This window comes from Sceloporus undulatus, chromosome 2, assembly GCF_019175285.1.
Source record: "Sceloporus undulatus isolate JIND9_A2432 ecotype Alabama chromosome 2, SceUnd_v1.1, whole genome shotgun sequence".
Lineage (NCBI taxonomy): Eukaryota > Metazoa > Chordata > Lepidosauria > Squamata > Phrynosomatidae > Sceloporus > Sceloporus undulatus.
The window spans coordinates 191071044-191085295 of NC_056523.1; the positions used below are offsets into that span (position 1 = coordinate 191071044).

At 47.2% G+C, this 14252-nt stretch overlaps 1 protein-coding gene across 4 annotated transcripts in view; it reads right to left on the reverse strand.

The window, feature by feature from the left end:
• FLNA (filamin A) overlaps nt 1–14252 on the reverse strand; it is a 107080-nt gene that overhangs the window by 79246 nt on the left and 13582 nt on the right. For all 4 annotated transcript variants that reach the window (XM_042449006.1, XM_042449003.1, XM_042449004.1 and 1 more), the window contains exon 3: nt 6678–7141. In XM_042449006.1, coding sequence (XP_042304940.1) covers nt 6678–7074 — 397 coding nt within the window. In that variant the 5' untranslated portion in view covers nt 7075–7141. The remainder of the gene's footprint in view (nt 1–6677; nt 7142–14252) is intronic.

Consider the following 14252-nt stretch of genomic DNA (forward strand, 5'->3'; position numbering starts at 1 on the left):
CTCCATATGCAAGGAGGATCAGCCTCCCCCCCCCCCCCCCCTCCCCCCCTACATCCTGCTGCCCTGAGGAAGGGAAAAAAAGAGGGATTGGCCTTCCCAACCCATCCAAAACTCCAAAGGAGGCGGCAGAGGAAGCAACAAGGCAGCCAAGCTAACATCTTAACAAGGCGAGAATGAGGGAAACCCTCTTCCATTCTCATTCACTGCTTGTTTGCAACACTGGTTACTTTCACATGCATGCAGACCCACATCGTGGAGACAGCCTTGGTCAACCTATCCCTCAACCATGGCTTTGGGGTGAAGTGATGCACTTCTTGGCATCAGCTGCCAGGCCTGGTCTGGTCTGAGTCAGTGTCTGAGGCCCAGTGACTCACAGCCTGAAACAGTTAAAAAAGAAAAAAAGGCTAGATTCCTCTCTTCTTGTTATCTTCTTTGACTCAGCAGGTCAGGAAAGCTTCTGTACCCAAAAACTGCAAAGAGGAAGGACACCATTTTGCTAGGAGGATTCCTCTTTCTCAATCCCAAATCTCTTTCAATCTGGTGCTCCTGACCAGAGCATTGCATCAGCCCATAGTCCAGATTGCCTTCTCAATGAATCCCCTATGCCATGGAGCCCACTGAGCTGAGTACAGAGTGTTTGTGGGTAATCCATCTACATTGGACAGGGCACTCAAGTTTAGCAAATTTTGCAGAAAGGAAAGTCTGGTTTTACCAACCATTGCCAGCTAGCCATTTGTGAGCAAGCTGAGAACTCAAAATCTTTTGCAACACAAGGAGCTAGTTTAGGAGTGGGGGAAAGTGTGGCCCCCTGGAAGTTGCTGGACTGTTGCTCCTACTATCCTATAGAACGTTCATAAACACTCCGGTGGGCTACATTCAACATAGGGACAAAAGCTATGCAGACCAGATCCACATGTTGCTAGCTAAGGCTGATGGGAACCTTAGTATCCCGTAATACTTGGTGGACTACAGGTTGTTCATGCTTTAACTTGCTACTTCCATGCCCCTTTATAACGAGCAATGTAATTTGGATTTCAAGGCAGTTAGCATCCAAGTTTATTATCTAAATATGCATTACAAAAAAGCCTCTTGTTTATCCTTAGCCATGCAGACCACGAGCATGTAAAGGGTTTCCCTGATCTTGAAACATAGCAGAGACTGTACAATCTATCCTCAGATACTAATATTGCAACCTTATAGATGCGTTTCTCACATACAACCTGCAGGAGGTTGATCAACACTCTGGTTGGCTGCATCTATCCTGCAGAGATAGAAGCTGTGCAGCCTAGAGCCTAGTACAGGGGTGCATAATTGTGACCCTTCAGAGGTCTAAGAGCCTAAATATCACAGTAACTCTAAGCAAGCATAGCCATGAAAAAGGGATTCTGGGGGGGAAAGTTACCCATCACTAGTCTAGCTGATCAAAGACCTCCCCACAATGTATCTATGCATCCCATATATAGTCACAACGTCTCGTCTCAACTATGAAAGGGTGTGTACAGTACTCAAACTGCATCTATGAGTGTTGAGACTGGTGCTATGAGTCAGGAGACAGCAAATGGCCATGGTGGATTTCCCAAGCTCTCAGAGGTCATCTTGGTGCCTTTCTTTTATTCTAGTTTAGGCAGTAGTTGAGGGATTAAGAAAACATATGGGCCTCCCACTCATATCAGCCCCTGCCTGCACCATCTGGAAGGCCATACTTTCTCTGTCCTTCCCCTAGACGACCAGGATAGGCAAAGTGCTGGAGTACAACTCCCATAACATAATTAATGGTGTGGATACTGGGAGCTGCAGTCCAACCACATCTGCATGGCCACAGTTTGCCTGCTGCTGGGCTAGACTCCCTTCTGTATTGTTCTATGGGTGATGTGGATAGCTCCATCTCATCTGCTCTCTTCTGGGACTGTAAGGATAATGCCTGCTCATTTACACAGAGGAAAACTCTACAAGCACAGGAGGGGCACTATGTGCCAAGTCATCCTCAGAATAAGGTATCTGTGGCCCCACACTGAGGATGCTGAAGGTGAGCAGGCAAGGACAGGACCAGTAATCTGGATGAGACACCACAAAACAGCATAGGCAGCTCATGCAAATAAACAGTTTGTCTGTTTAAGAGATCCAGTGAGAACACCCAGGTGCATCCACCACAACTGAACTTGGAAATTTTGGGAGGACTGTGTGCCTTCAAGTCATTTCCGACTTATAGTGACCCTAAGGCAAACCTATCATGGGGTTTTCTTGACAAGATTTGTCCAGAGGTTTGCCTTTGCCCTTCTCTGAAGCGGAGAGCATGTGACTTGCCCAAGATCACCCAGTGGGTTTACATGGCTGAGCTAGGAATCGAACCCTAGTTTCCAGAGTCCAGCTTTCAAACCATTATGCCATGCTGGTTCTCACTGTTTTAATTCCCAGAATTTCCTAGTCGGCACAGCTGTTGACCATTCTGACTGAGGGTTTCTGGGATTTGAAATACAATAAAGGAAAGCTCCCATGGCTACACAGTGTAGCTCTAGTCATACCCAGGCTACAGTCTCAGAGGCTTTCTAGACTGGCATTTGGGACGTCCGGAGGACGTCCCATTTTAAAAAAGGGGTGTCTCTTCTAGACGCCCCTGGGCCTAATACGGACTCTGTCCGTACAAGATGGCGCCGGCCCTTCTACATGGCCGGTGCCATCTTTGCGTATCGGACGCTGAGTGTCCGTACGTGTCGCGTCCTTTGTGACGTAGCGAGTGCGCCCCTGCCGCCTCGCTACGTCGCAAATGCGACTCCAAAAGAAGCTCCATTTTGGAGCTTCTTTTTCTGTCTGCACGGGAGCCGCGCCGTGTGGAGGCTCCGGCTCCCCCGTGGACTAACCGGCGGCGGCGGCAGACCACCGCAAAGCGGCGGTTTGTATCCCGCCTCAGTTTCCCTTCCACCATCAGGCCATGCAAGAGACAGACCACTTGCAGGTTAATGCTGCATTCCTATGGGACGCACTCCTCCTCTTAAGACTGCAGCCTTTCCCAACCATGTGCTCTGTGCTGGCCCACAAAGCCTACCATCCCCAGCCACTCAGTCAATAGCCATGCAGTTGGGTATGATGAAAATAACAATCCAATACACTTCAATGGTGCCAAGTTGGCAAAGGCTGTTTTAGAAACCATGGGAGGGATTTTTCTGTCTATCTTGTGTAAAAACTTTAGCACACCTGGAATGCAAGCAGCTAAAAATTTAGACCTGTCGTTTCTCCTTAGGTACTTCCAAGACAAATATACAAGGCTGCTGGCTACCATAGAAAGGTGGAGGAAACGTAAGGATTTGTATTGCTGGGATGGAGAAGATATGGTGCTCCAGGTGTTGCCTGCTTGCATCTCCCATTATCGATCCTTGGGTAAAAATAATGGGAACTGCAGTCCAACATCTTCTGGAAGGCCTTCCTACAGGCTGGATCACTCAATTTTTATGTGGTTTTTATATTGTATGTAGATGATTTTAATTGTTTTGAAATTTACTGAGATTTTAAATGTTTTTATCTGTGAGCCACCTCGGGTCCCTACTGAGAGAAAGGTGACAAACAAATGAAATGCAATAAATAAATAGCTGAAGATCCATTTTGAGCTGCAGCTTTCTCGCTTTCACCAAAAGGCAAGCTTGGGAAATGTCATTTTTGGTACTGTAACTCCCACAATCCTCCAGGAAACATGGCTATGCTGGTCAAAGGGGGTATAATGGGTCTTTTCGTTTCCCCCACCGAATAACCTCTACAAGCTTAAGAGTAGGGGAAGAAGAAACCGTGTCTCCAAACTACAGCTCCAATCCTCCTCAGTCAAGGACTGGTATGGGAGCTGCAGTCTAACACCAACTAGGGATGACCACCCTCTTGGAAACAGTCAAGGAGAAGTATCCAGAGCAATGAGGACAGACATGCTCTTCATGTGAAGTGGTTTGAGCATTGGAGTAGGACTTTGAAGACCAGGGTTCAAATCCCAGCTTGGCCATCTGGTGACAGCTTGGGGCAAGTCCCACTCTCTCAGCCTCAGAGGATGGCAATGGCAAGCCTCCAAAAGAAACCTGCCAAGAAAATTCCTCGATAGGATTCCCCCTTAGGGTTGCAGTAAGTTGGAAACGACTTGAAGGCACACAGCCACAATGCTCTGCATCCACACAGGGCCCCCAGAACATAAAGGCTAGAATTTCTGAGTGGTTGATAAGGAATGGGAGACATGGCTTAAATGGCACAGGCCAGAAAGCCAGTGGCTGAACCACATCTCTTCCCCACTCCTCCCTCCCTCGTGGCCACAAGTTTGTGGCCGCTTCTGCTCAAAATTTGGGCAAGAGGCCCACTTCTGTGTGGAAGAGAAGGGAGAAGAGAAGAGGCTAAGGAGAAAAGAAATATGAGGGGACTTGGCTTTAGCAGGACTATGAAGGTCTCCAATGCATCTGAGGAAGTAGGCCTAAGTCTATGAAAGCTCATGCTACCAATTTCGTTCTTTGTTAGTCTCAAAGGGGCTACAAGATCTCTCTATGAGGGTCTCCAGTTAGTGGGTGGGAGTTTTGGGGGCACAACTGGGAAACCCCAAGGGAGAGCCTGTGAAATTTGGGGTTGTTGTTGCTGCTGTTGTTGTGTGCCTTCAAGTTGTCCCCAACTTATGGTGACCTTAAGGCGGCGAACCTATCCCTGGGGTTTTCTTGGCAAGTTTCTTCAAAGGGGGCTTGCCATTGCCATCCTCTGAGGCTGAGAGAGTGTGAAAAGGGGGAGCCAACCCCAGAAAGGAAAGGAGAAAAGAAAAAAGAGATGAAGCTGGAGAGAAAATGTTTGAGGAGGGGGAGCTGACCCCTGCAAAATGGAGGACCTTCCAGAAAAATGGAGGAGGGGGCAAGATGGACCAAGAAAAGTTCACAAAACAATAAGAGAAATGTGTGTTTTTTAAAACTGCATGCTTCTCAGTCAAGGCTGAAAATGGAGGGCGTGTTGAATGCCTCCTGGACAAGACTAGGGGCGAGGGGATGGAGGACCGTGTCCGGGAAAAGGAGGACCCTCTGGTCACCCTGGGAAGCAGCAGCGCCAAAAGCAAAGGGATGGAGGGTGGCGAAAGGGGAGACTATGGGGCCTTTTTTTGGGTCTTGCAGACACAAAAGCTTGCATCCGCCCCGCCCAGCCGCCTCTATGGGCCGCCCCACCGAAAAACACCCTTCTAAGGCCCCTTTTTCGACTCTCAGGGCTGAGGCTCGTCCCAGGCCACCATGGAGAGGAAAAAGCCCTTCCCGACCCCAGCCAGGAGCTGAGGATCCTCCTCCAAAGCACACTGCGTCCTCCTTTCCCCGGACGTGCCCTCCTTTTCCCGCCTTCTGTCCCTGAGGGGGTTCCACAATAGTCCTCCATGAGGAGCAGCAGGGCTACTTTCTTGGGAGTGTCTGGAGCGTTGCTCCCTGAGGGTCCTCCATTTTAGGGCGCCTTCTCCTCCCTCCTGGGCTGGGACTGCTATTTGGGTCGGGGCCTTCAAGGCGACCCTCTCCTGGAGTTTTCTTCAGAGAGAAGGAGGGGAGGCAGGCCTTTGCCATATTATTGGGAAGGGGTTTGTCTCTGGAGTCCAGGGTTTCAGCATTTAAAAAACAACAACAACAAAACCCACTGGGAGAAACTTTGGGCAAGTCACACTCTCTCAGCCTCAGAGGCGGCTGGCAAAGGCAGACCTTCCTCTGAGTCTGAACCAACCTTGCCAAGGAAACCCTAAGTCAAAAGAAATCAGTGGCTTGGAGGCACCCAACAACAACCAAGGCTTTCCAACCTCCCCCCTTTTCCACCTCAACCTCCATTTCTGGGGATCCCCACCCCTTATTTGGTACCATAAAAAGTCCCTCCTCCAAAGAAAGAAAGAGAAAGAAAGAAAGAGAGATCAACCCATCCCTCCTCTTCCTTCTCATCCTTGCCAAGAAAACCCCAAGTCAAAAGAATGACTTGGAGGCACAAAAACAAGACTTCCCACCTCCCCTTTTCCTCTTCACCCTCTATTTCATCCCATTAAAAAGAGCCCCCTCCAAAGAAAGAAAGGAAGAAAAGAAAAGAAAAGAAAGAAATCAACCCATCCCTCTTCAACCTTGCCAATAGAACCCCAAGTCGAAAGAAATGACTTGGAGGCACAAAACAACCATCAAAGCCTTTCCCACCTCAGCTTCCATTTCGAGGGACCCCCATCCCCTATTTCATCCCATTAAAAAGTCCCCCTTCAAAGAAAGCGAAAGAAAGAAAGAAAGAATGAAAGAAAGAAAGACAAAAAGAAAGAGATAAAAAGAAAGACAAAAAGAAAGACAAAAAGGTAAACAGATATAGATAGAAAGATAAAAGATAGAAAAAAGATAAAAAGAAAGGTAAACAGATAGATAGGAAGATAGGCCTAAAGATAAAAATAAAAAGATAGAAAGGAAGATAGGAACATAAGAAAGAAAGCAACCATCCCTCCTCTTCCTCCCCAGCCTTGCCAAGAAAACCCTAAGTCAAAATAATGACTTTTGGAGGCACAAAACCACCACCAAATCCTTTGCCCCTCACCCCCCATTTCGGGGGGGGGGCCCCCCCCCCAAAACAAAAAGCCCCCCCCCTTCCATAGAAGTACATAATATAATCAAAGCTAAAGCCCTGCTATGCTCCCCCACCCCTCCCTCTTTCCTCCCCGGAGGAGGAGGAGGACCCACCGATGGAGACGAGCTTGATGCTCTCCCTCTCGAGGAACTCGAGGGCCACGGAGACGTTCTCCAGCTGCATCTGTCGGAAGGTGGGCCTGGCGTTGTACTTGCGCCCCATCTTCTTCTGGCTGAGGACCTCCAGGAGGGCGATCAGCCGCAGCCCGTCGCCCAGGTCCGTCTGCAGGTTGGCGATCCGCTTGTTGACGCACTTCAGGTGCTCGTTGCACCAGCGAGTGAAGGTGTTCTGCTGGATCTTCTTCCAGGGGGCATCCTCTGCCAGGTCCTTCTCGGTGGCAGGCATCTCTGCAGCTTCCTCGGGGTTGTTGCTCAGGCCTCCTCCTCCTGGTGCTCCTCTGCCTCCAGCTCCTGCAGCTGCTTGGTGGAGCCTTGCTTGGGAGGAGCTCATTATAACTGCGATGGGTGGGATCCCAAAAGGCTGGCTGGGCTGGACCACTGGTTAAAGGCACAGGGCCCTGCAAGGGAGAAGGAGGAGGACCACAGAGGAGAGAGGTCAGCCAAGCAATCATCAACACCAGCTATTAGGATCAATAGATCCAATAGAAAACTCAAGCAATCCTGGGAACACAAAGGCTGCAAAGGTGTTGTAGCCACCACACCTGGACCAGGCACTGTGAAAACGAGGCCAGGTGCCCAGATTTCCTCCTTTTCCAGGACGCATCCTCCATTCCAGCCTCCGGTCCAGGAGGGTGCCCAATCTGAGCATGGCTAAGAAGCCTGCCTTTACTATTGGCTTTGTCCTTGCAGCACCTTTTGAGACTCACTGAAAAGAAAGAATTCAAAGATATAGCCCTGTTAGTCTGTGGAATCAGTACAGAGAGAGATCTTGCAGCGCCTCTGAGACTACTTTGAGAAAGCCATGAGCTTTCGTAGACTTCAGTCTACTTCCAGCTTCTGTCTTTAGTTAGTCTCAGCAAGATCTCGCTACATACTGACAGAAAGAGGTTGGCAGCATGAGCTTTCATAGACTTAAAAGTCTGCTTCCTCAGATGCATTTGGTCCAAATGGATCTGAGGAAGTAGACTTAAGTCTGCGAAAGCTCATGCTGCCAACCTTTTTCTTTCAATTTGTCTCAAAGGTGCTGCAAGATCCCCCTACTTACTGTATATAAACTATAAGTTGAGAAATTTTGTACACAAAACTTGACCCAAAAAACAAGACAGACTTATTGACGGGTCAATAGGGGACAGCTGAGCTGAGGAGGAGGAGGAGAAAGCTGGAATTTCACCCCTCAAACCTCCCCTTCAGCCCAGCTGTCCTCCATGGAGAGAGCTGAGTTGTGGAGGAGGAGAAAGAGCACGGTGGGTCATGGCAGAGTACATAATTTTGACTCCAAAATCTGACCTCAACTTGTACTCAAGAATATACGGTACTGATTCTACAAAGTAACACAGCTATATCTTTGAATTCAATTTACTTTGTTTTTTGTTAACTCATGGCGATCCAGTGGATATCTCCAAGACCGCCTGTCCTCCACTGCTCTGCTTAGCTTTTGTAAACTCACATTCTTTAGTAGAGTCCCCTTTTTACTTCCCTCCACTTTTCCTAGCATTATTGTTTTTTTTCCAATGAGTCCTCCCTTCTCATAATGTGACCAAAGTAGGACAGCCTCAGGAGTTTATCAGACAAGGGGAATTGGAAGTATAATCCAATGGCAATCTGAACACAATCATAGGGTTTAATGTTATTGCGTGATAGACTACTACATGCAATTTCGGGCAATGGGAAGTCAGTCCGAATGCAATCATGGGGTTTCATGTTATTGCGTGATAGACTACCACACGCAATTTTGGGCAATGGCAAGCTATTTTCAGGCAATGGGAAGTCAGTTCGAATGCAATTCAAATTCACATAAAGTCACTGAACTAGCGAATTCATGTGAATGAGTTCTGGCCCCACTTTCTTTTCATTCAAAATTAAGACAAATTCCTCCCGTGTGATAAACACCACAGTTTTGGCTTCCAGGGAGGTTTCCAACTTGATCTGTTGTGCAACCCATTTACTTTTCTTTTTGGATGTCCATGATATCCTCTGCACTCTTCTCCAGCACCACATCTCAAATCAGTTGTTTCTTCCTATTTGCTTTCTTAACTGTCCACCTCTCATATCCATACATGATAATAGAGAATACAATGGCTTGTATGATTCTGACTTGCTAAACTTTATATGTTTGCTCTTCAGGATTTCTAGTTCTTTCATAGCTGCCCTCCCCATTCTTAGTCTTCTTCTGATTTCTTGACTGCGGTCCCCAATTTGTTTCCCACAAATTGTATGGTGTCCTCTGCATCTTAGATCCAAAACACACTGCAGAAAAAAATCCAGTTCAAGACCACTTGGACCGCTCTGGCTCAATGCTATGGAATTCTGGGAATTGTAGTTTTATGAGACATCTAGTCTCTGTCAAAGAACTCTAGTGCCACAATAAACTACAGTTCCCAGAATTCCCTGGCACTGAGCCAGGGCAGTTCAAATGGTCTCAAACTGGATTATTTCTGCAGTATGTTTTGGACCTTAGATTGTTGATATTTACTATTTGCAATAAGCTGCCAAGTAGACAGATTTCTGAAAGGGCAACAGCAAATGTGGTTATCCAATGTGTTTCTTAGCCATGTTCAAAATGGATGACCTTTTAGAATTTCTCCTGGAAAGGTTGAAATTTAGGACATATCAGGGAAAAGAAGGGTGTTTGGTCACCCGGGGCAGGGTTACAGCTACACACACACACACACCATACGAATTTTGCTCCCTCCAACGAAATTTTCCTTCATTCCCCAAATTTGTAGCTTTGCAAAGAGGAGATGTGGAAAATGGTGCAGGCTTGCAGCTCTTGTATTTACTCTGCTAGCTTCCCATGAGGAATTCTGCCTGCCCTTTTTCTTTGGCTGCCTAAACTGTATTTTTAAATACTTGAGCAGAGTTTAATAATACAGTGGGCCCTTGGTATCTGCTGGGGTTTGGTTCCAGGACTCCCCCTCTCCGCAGATACCAAAATCCGTCAATGCAGAAGTCCCATTAAATACAATGACATAATAAAATGGTGTCCTTTACATAAAATGGCAAAATCAATTATTTTTGTGAGGGGGCAATGTCCTCCGTTTACCACCCAGCCACCCCAGTGACCGACCTGGAAACAAAGAAACAAACAACAAAAAGGCTTTTTCATGGTGAGGAAAGGTTTGGAGACACTCTCCTCCACAGCACACCCAGACCTCACAAGTAGCAGGAGCTAGGGGAGGAAACCAGAATGCAATTGATGAGCACCCAGCCAGAAGCGAAATGAATACTCCATCTTGTGCACTATAAACAACACCCCACCTTGGCTGCCATCACCACCATCACAGCAAGAGTGAAATTCACATTGGTGGTACCTCCAAGCTGCTGCCTCTTGAAGGTAATGATTTGCATTTTTTTTGGATCCTATTACATCCCATCCCACTCCCACAACTATGTAAACTGTGCGCCTTCAAGTAATTTCCTAGGTATGGCAACCCTAAAGCGAATATCATAGGATTTTCTTGGCAAGATTTGCCATTGCCATCCTTTGAGGCTGAGAGAGTGTGGCTTGCCCAAGGTCACCCAGTGGGTTTCATGGCCAAGTAGGAATTGAACCCTGGACTCAAATACTATACCACTCCTATGGCTCCTGGGCATTATTAGTATGGATTTAGTATTATTATTATTATTATTATTATTATTATATCTGAACATTTATGATCACTTTGTACTGCACCTGAAGGTTTATATCCACCAAAGGTCATGCAAAAATAAAAATGAGTTAGTCTTAAAGGTGCTGCCACATTTCTCCCCCTGCCCCCTCTTTTCCCCCCTCTCCCCTTTACTTCCGCCTTTTCATGCCTCTTGAGCTGGTTAGCATTCCTGGAGAGAAGACGGAAAGCAGGCTAACTTGAGAGGAATTCCCACTGGACTCAAGGCAGGATGTACTTTTTTGCAAAACACTCTAAATACCTTAAAGACACCAGAGCCCATCTGATCTTGAAAACTAGGCAGGGTCAGCCCTGGTTAGTACCTGGATGGGAGACTGCCAATAGGACATATTTCAGAGCAAAACCACCTCTGAGTATTCCTTACCTAACAAAACCCTATGAAATTCATGGGGTTATTGTAAATTGACAGGCAAACTGAAGGTGCGCCTCAAAGGAAAGCAACAGCAAGCCTCTTTGGAATAACTCTTGCCAAGAAAACCCTGGGATATGGTAGTAGTCATCAGTCAGTATTGCCTTGAAGGCACATAGCACAAAACACTTTGGTAATCATCCACCGAAAGTGGTGTGGGAATTGTGTGGTTGCTAACTGGAACTTTCAGCATCCTTTCGTATTGGCCGCTCTAGCTAGATCTGCTGGGATCTGCAGTTCAACAACATGGAGAGGCATAAAATTCCAACCCTGCCCAAAAAAGAAAAAGCCAGCAGGGAGAGCCAGTGTGGTGTATTGCTTTGAGTGTTGGACTATGACTCTGGAGACCGGGGTTTGATTCCCAGCTAGGCTATGAAACCCACTGGGTGACCTTGGGCGAGTCACACTTTCTCAGCCTCAGGAAAGCAATGGAACCTCCCCCCCCCCAAATAAATCTTGATAGGGTCGCCTTAGTGTTGCCATAAGTCAGAAATGACTTGAAGGGACACAACAACAACGTCTTTTAGTGAATCTTAATGTATGTAATGTTCAATATTTGAATTAAATTCTTCTGAAACATGGACAGATTTTAACTTCAAAATACCAATGACATCCATTTTGAGACAAGGTTTGATTTCCTGCTCAGCCATGGAAACCCACTGGGTGACTGTGGGCAAATCGCACTCTCTCAGCCTTAGGGGAAGGCAATGGCAAACCCCCTCAGAACAATTATTGCCAAAGAAACCCCATGAGAGAGCTGCCATAAATCGGAAATGACTTGAAGGCACACAACACAGAATTGCACTCCAGAGGCCTAAGAGACTGTGGGATTCTGAACTCTTCTATGGGTGTTGAGGGGGAGTGGAGCTAAGCCTTTGGAGAGCCATAGAGAGCTATGAGAGAGATGGATTGAGCCATGGAGAGATGGTGTGTGTGTATGAGAGAAAGAGAGTGAGAGAGAGACAGAAAGAGTCTGGGAATTCCAGCCTGAGCCAGACAAGCTGACTCACGCGGGCCAGACACTATTCCTGCCATTGCTTCCCCTCCTCTGCACAGCCCCGATTCTTCAGAGGGTGTGAGGTATGGAGTCACATTGGGGAATGAATGGAGGAGGCAAAACTTCCCCCATCACTCCCTGGGCATTCTTTCTCTTCTTACTTATATCGCCACTCATGTAGGGTTGAAGCCACCACCCGCCCCTCTAAAACAAGGCACTTTGTGGCCCTCTTATTGGACTACAACTCCCAGCACTTTTTGGCCAGGGCAAACAAGGATGGGGAAGAATGGAGCTGTAGATCCAAAACACACTGCAGAAATAATCTGTCTTGAGAGTGTTGTAACTGCCCTGGCTTAGGGTTAGGGAATTCTGGGGACTGTAGTTTTGTGAGGCACTTATCCTTCTATGTCAGAGAGCTCTGGTGCCACAATAAACTACAATTCCCAGGATTCCCTAGCACTGAACCAGGGTGGTTAAAGTGGTCTCATACTGGATTGTTTCTGCAGTGTGTTTTGGACTGTAGTCTCCCATCCAATTTGAGAGCCAGTGTGGTGTAGTGGTTTGATGTTGGAGCAGGATCCGCACTGGGCCTTGAAACCCCCCTTGGGTGAGTCACATTCTCTCAGCCTCAGAACCAAGCAATGGCAAACCACCTCTGAAGAAACATGTCAAGAAAACTCCCATAATAGGTTCGCCTTCAGGTCTCCATAAATTGGAAATGACTTGAAGGCACACAACTCCCATCAACTGCCTGCTTGTGCCTATAGGATGGAGCTGCAGTATTTGAAGTGGTATCAAAGTGCATTATTCCCACAGTATAGATGCACCCAAAATGTCTTCCAAGATGGCAACCTTGGAAGAAATCTTGGTGCATCTACACTGAAGAAATAACTCACTTTGATACCACATTAAGTGCTGCATCTCCATCCTATGGAATCCTCGGATTCGTGGTTTTACAGGGGCTTGAGCCTCTTCTGCCAGAGAGTGCTGGTGCCTCACAAAACTACAAATCCCAGGATTCTGTAGGACAGAGCCACTGCAATTAAAGTGGTGCCAAACTGCTTTGTTTCTACAATGTAGATGCACCCCTTGAGGTGTGCCACAGTTTGGCATGCAAAGAAGCAAAGTACCTTTGGCCGCGATGAGTGCAAATGTATGCATGTGTGTGTGCTCTCAGGCTGCATCCGCATTGCAGAAAGAATCCAGTTTCACACCACTTTAACTGCCTTGGTTCAATGCTGTGGGATTCTGAGGATGGTAGTTTGTTGTGGCACGAGACGGATGCAGCCTCAGTCGCAAGGCACCCAGCTCTGGAGGAAAGAAAGCGACATTACCCCCAACAGGGGAAGGGGGCTGAGAATGGGGATGCAGCTCTGAACAAGGGGGTGAGGGGCCTCAGGAGTGCGTGAGGTGGGCTAAGGGCAATTAGGGTGTCCCTCACCCTCCACCACAAGTGCCTGGAACTAGGCGCCAGAGGAACACTGCTGGGCCAGTAGGCGCATGTCTCCCAAATTCCTGCACAATGAGGCCCCTCTGAATGGGAGCTTCCTCCTTGCCCTCGTCACCTTCCTTCCCCTCCCCTCCGACTTCCACACCCAGCCCAGCCCTGCGCCTATGCAAGAAATAAAAAACTGAAAAACCTTGCCTGTAGGCAATGGAAAGTCTGTGCGTGCATTTCTACCTAGCTGATATTGTCCTGGCCAGTCCGCTTTTTCCTCACCCTCCCTTTCCTTCTCTGCTGCAGGACCACCCTGAGGCCAGTCTTATCATGTTTTGTTGTGTTGTACCTTCAAGTGATCTCTTGGCAAAGAGCTCTGGTGCCACACCAAACTACATATCCCAGAATTTCATAGCACTGAGCCATGCAAGTTGAAGTGGTGTCAAACAGCTTTATTACTGCTATGTGGCAGCAGCCTGACTTAAAGTGTCCTTTCTCAAGCAAAAGAACTGAAATATAGTTCATAAAATGGTTCAGCTCCATCTCCTGTACTTTGAAAAAAGGGCAAATGATTTTTTTTTTTTGTCAATTACACAGTTCATCAAATGGTTCAGCTCCATCTCCTGTAGCTTGAACAGGGACAAAGGTTTTATTTTTGATCAATCGCCATGCATTGCCAACTCATCATTGAACAGTTGATTTGCAAAGGGCCTCAACCTGTTTTTATTCCCTAACATCTTGACTGAGAAAAGTTCCCGAAGTCTTAAACATTTGCACAGCTTTTAGTGCAAGTCTAGATATTGAGTTGGCTCAATAAATCTATTAACACAGCAAGGATTTGAGCCAACACAGCTATCCATCCATTGTGTGATAATAAAGTAGTGATCAATGTACTTTTTGCACTTCCATTCCGTCTCACCCCACCCCAAAAAACACAAATACACTATACCACAGTTCACAAAGCCTCTGATTTGTACATCCACCAGCCTCTGGGTGC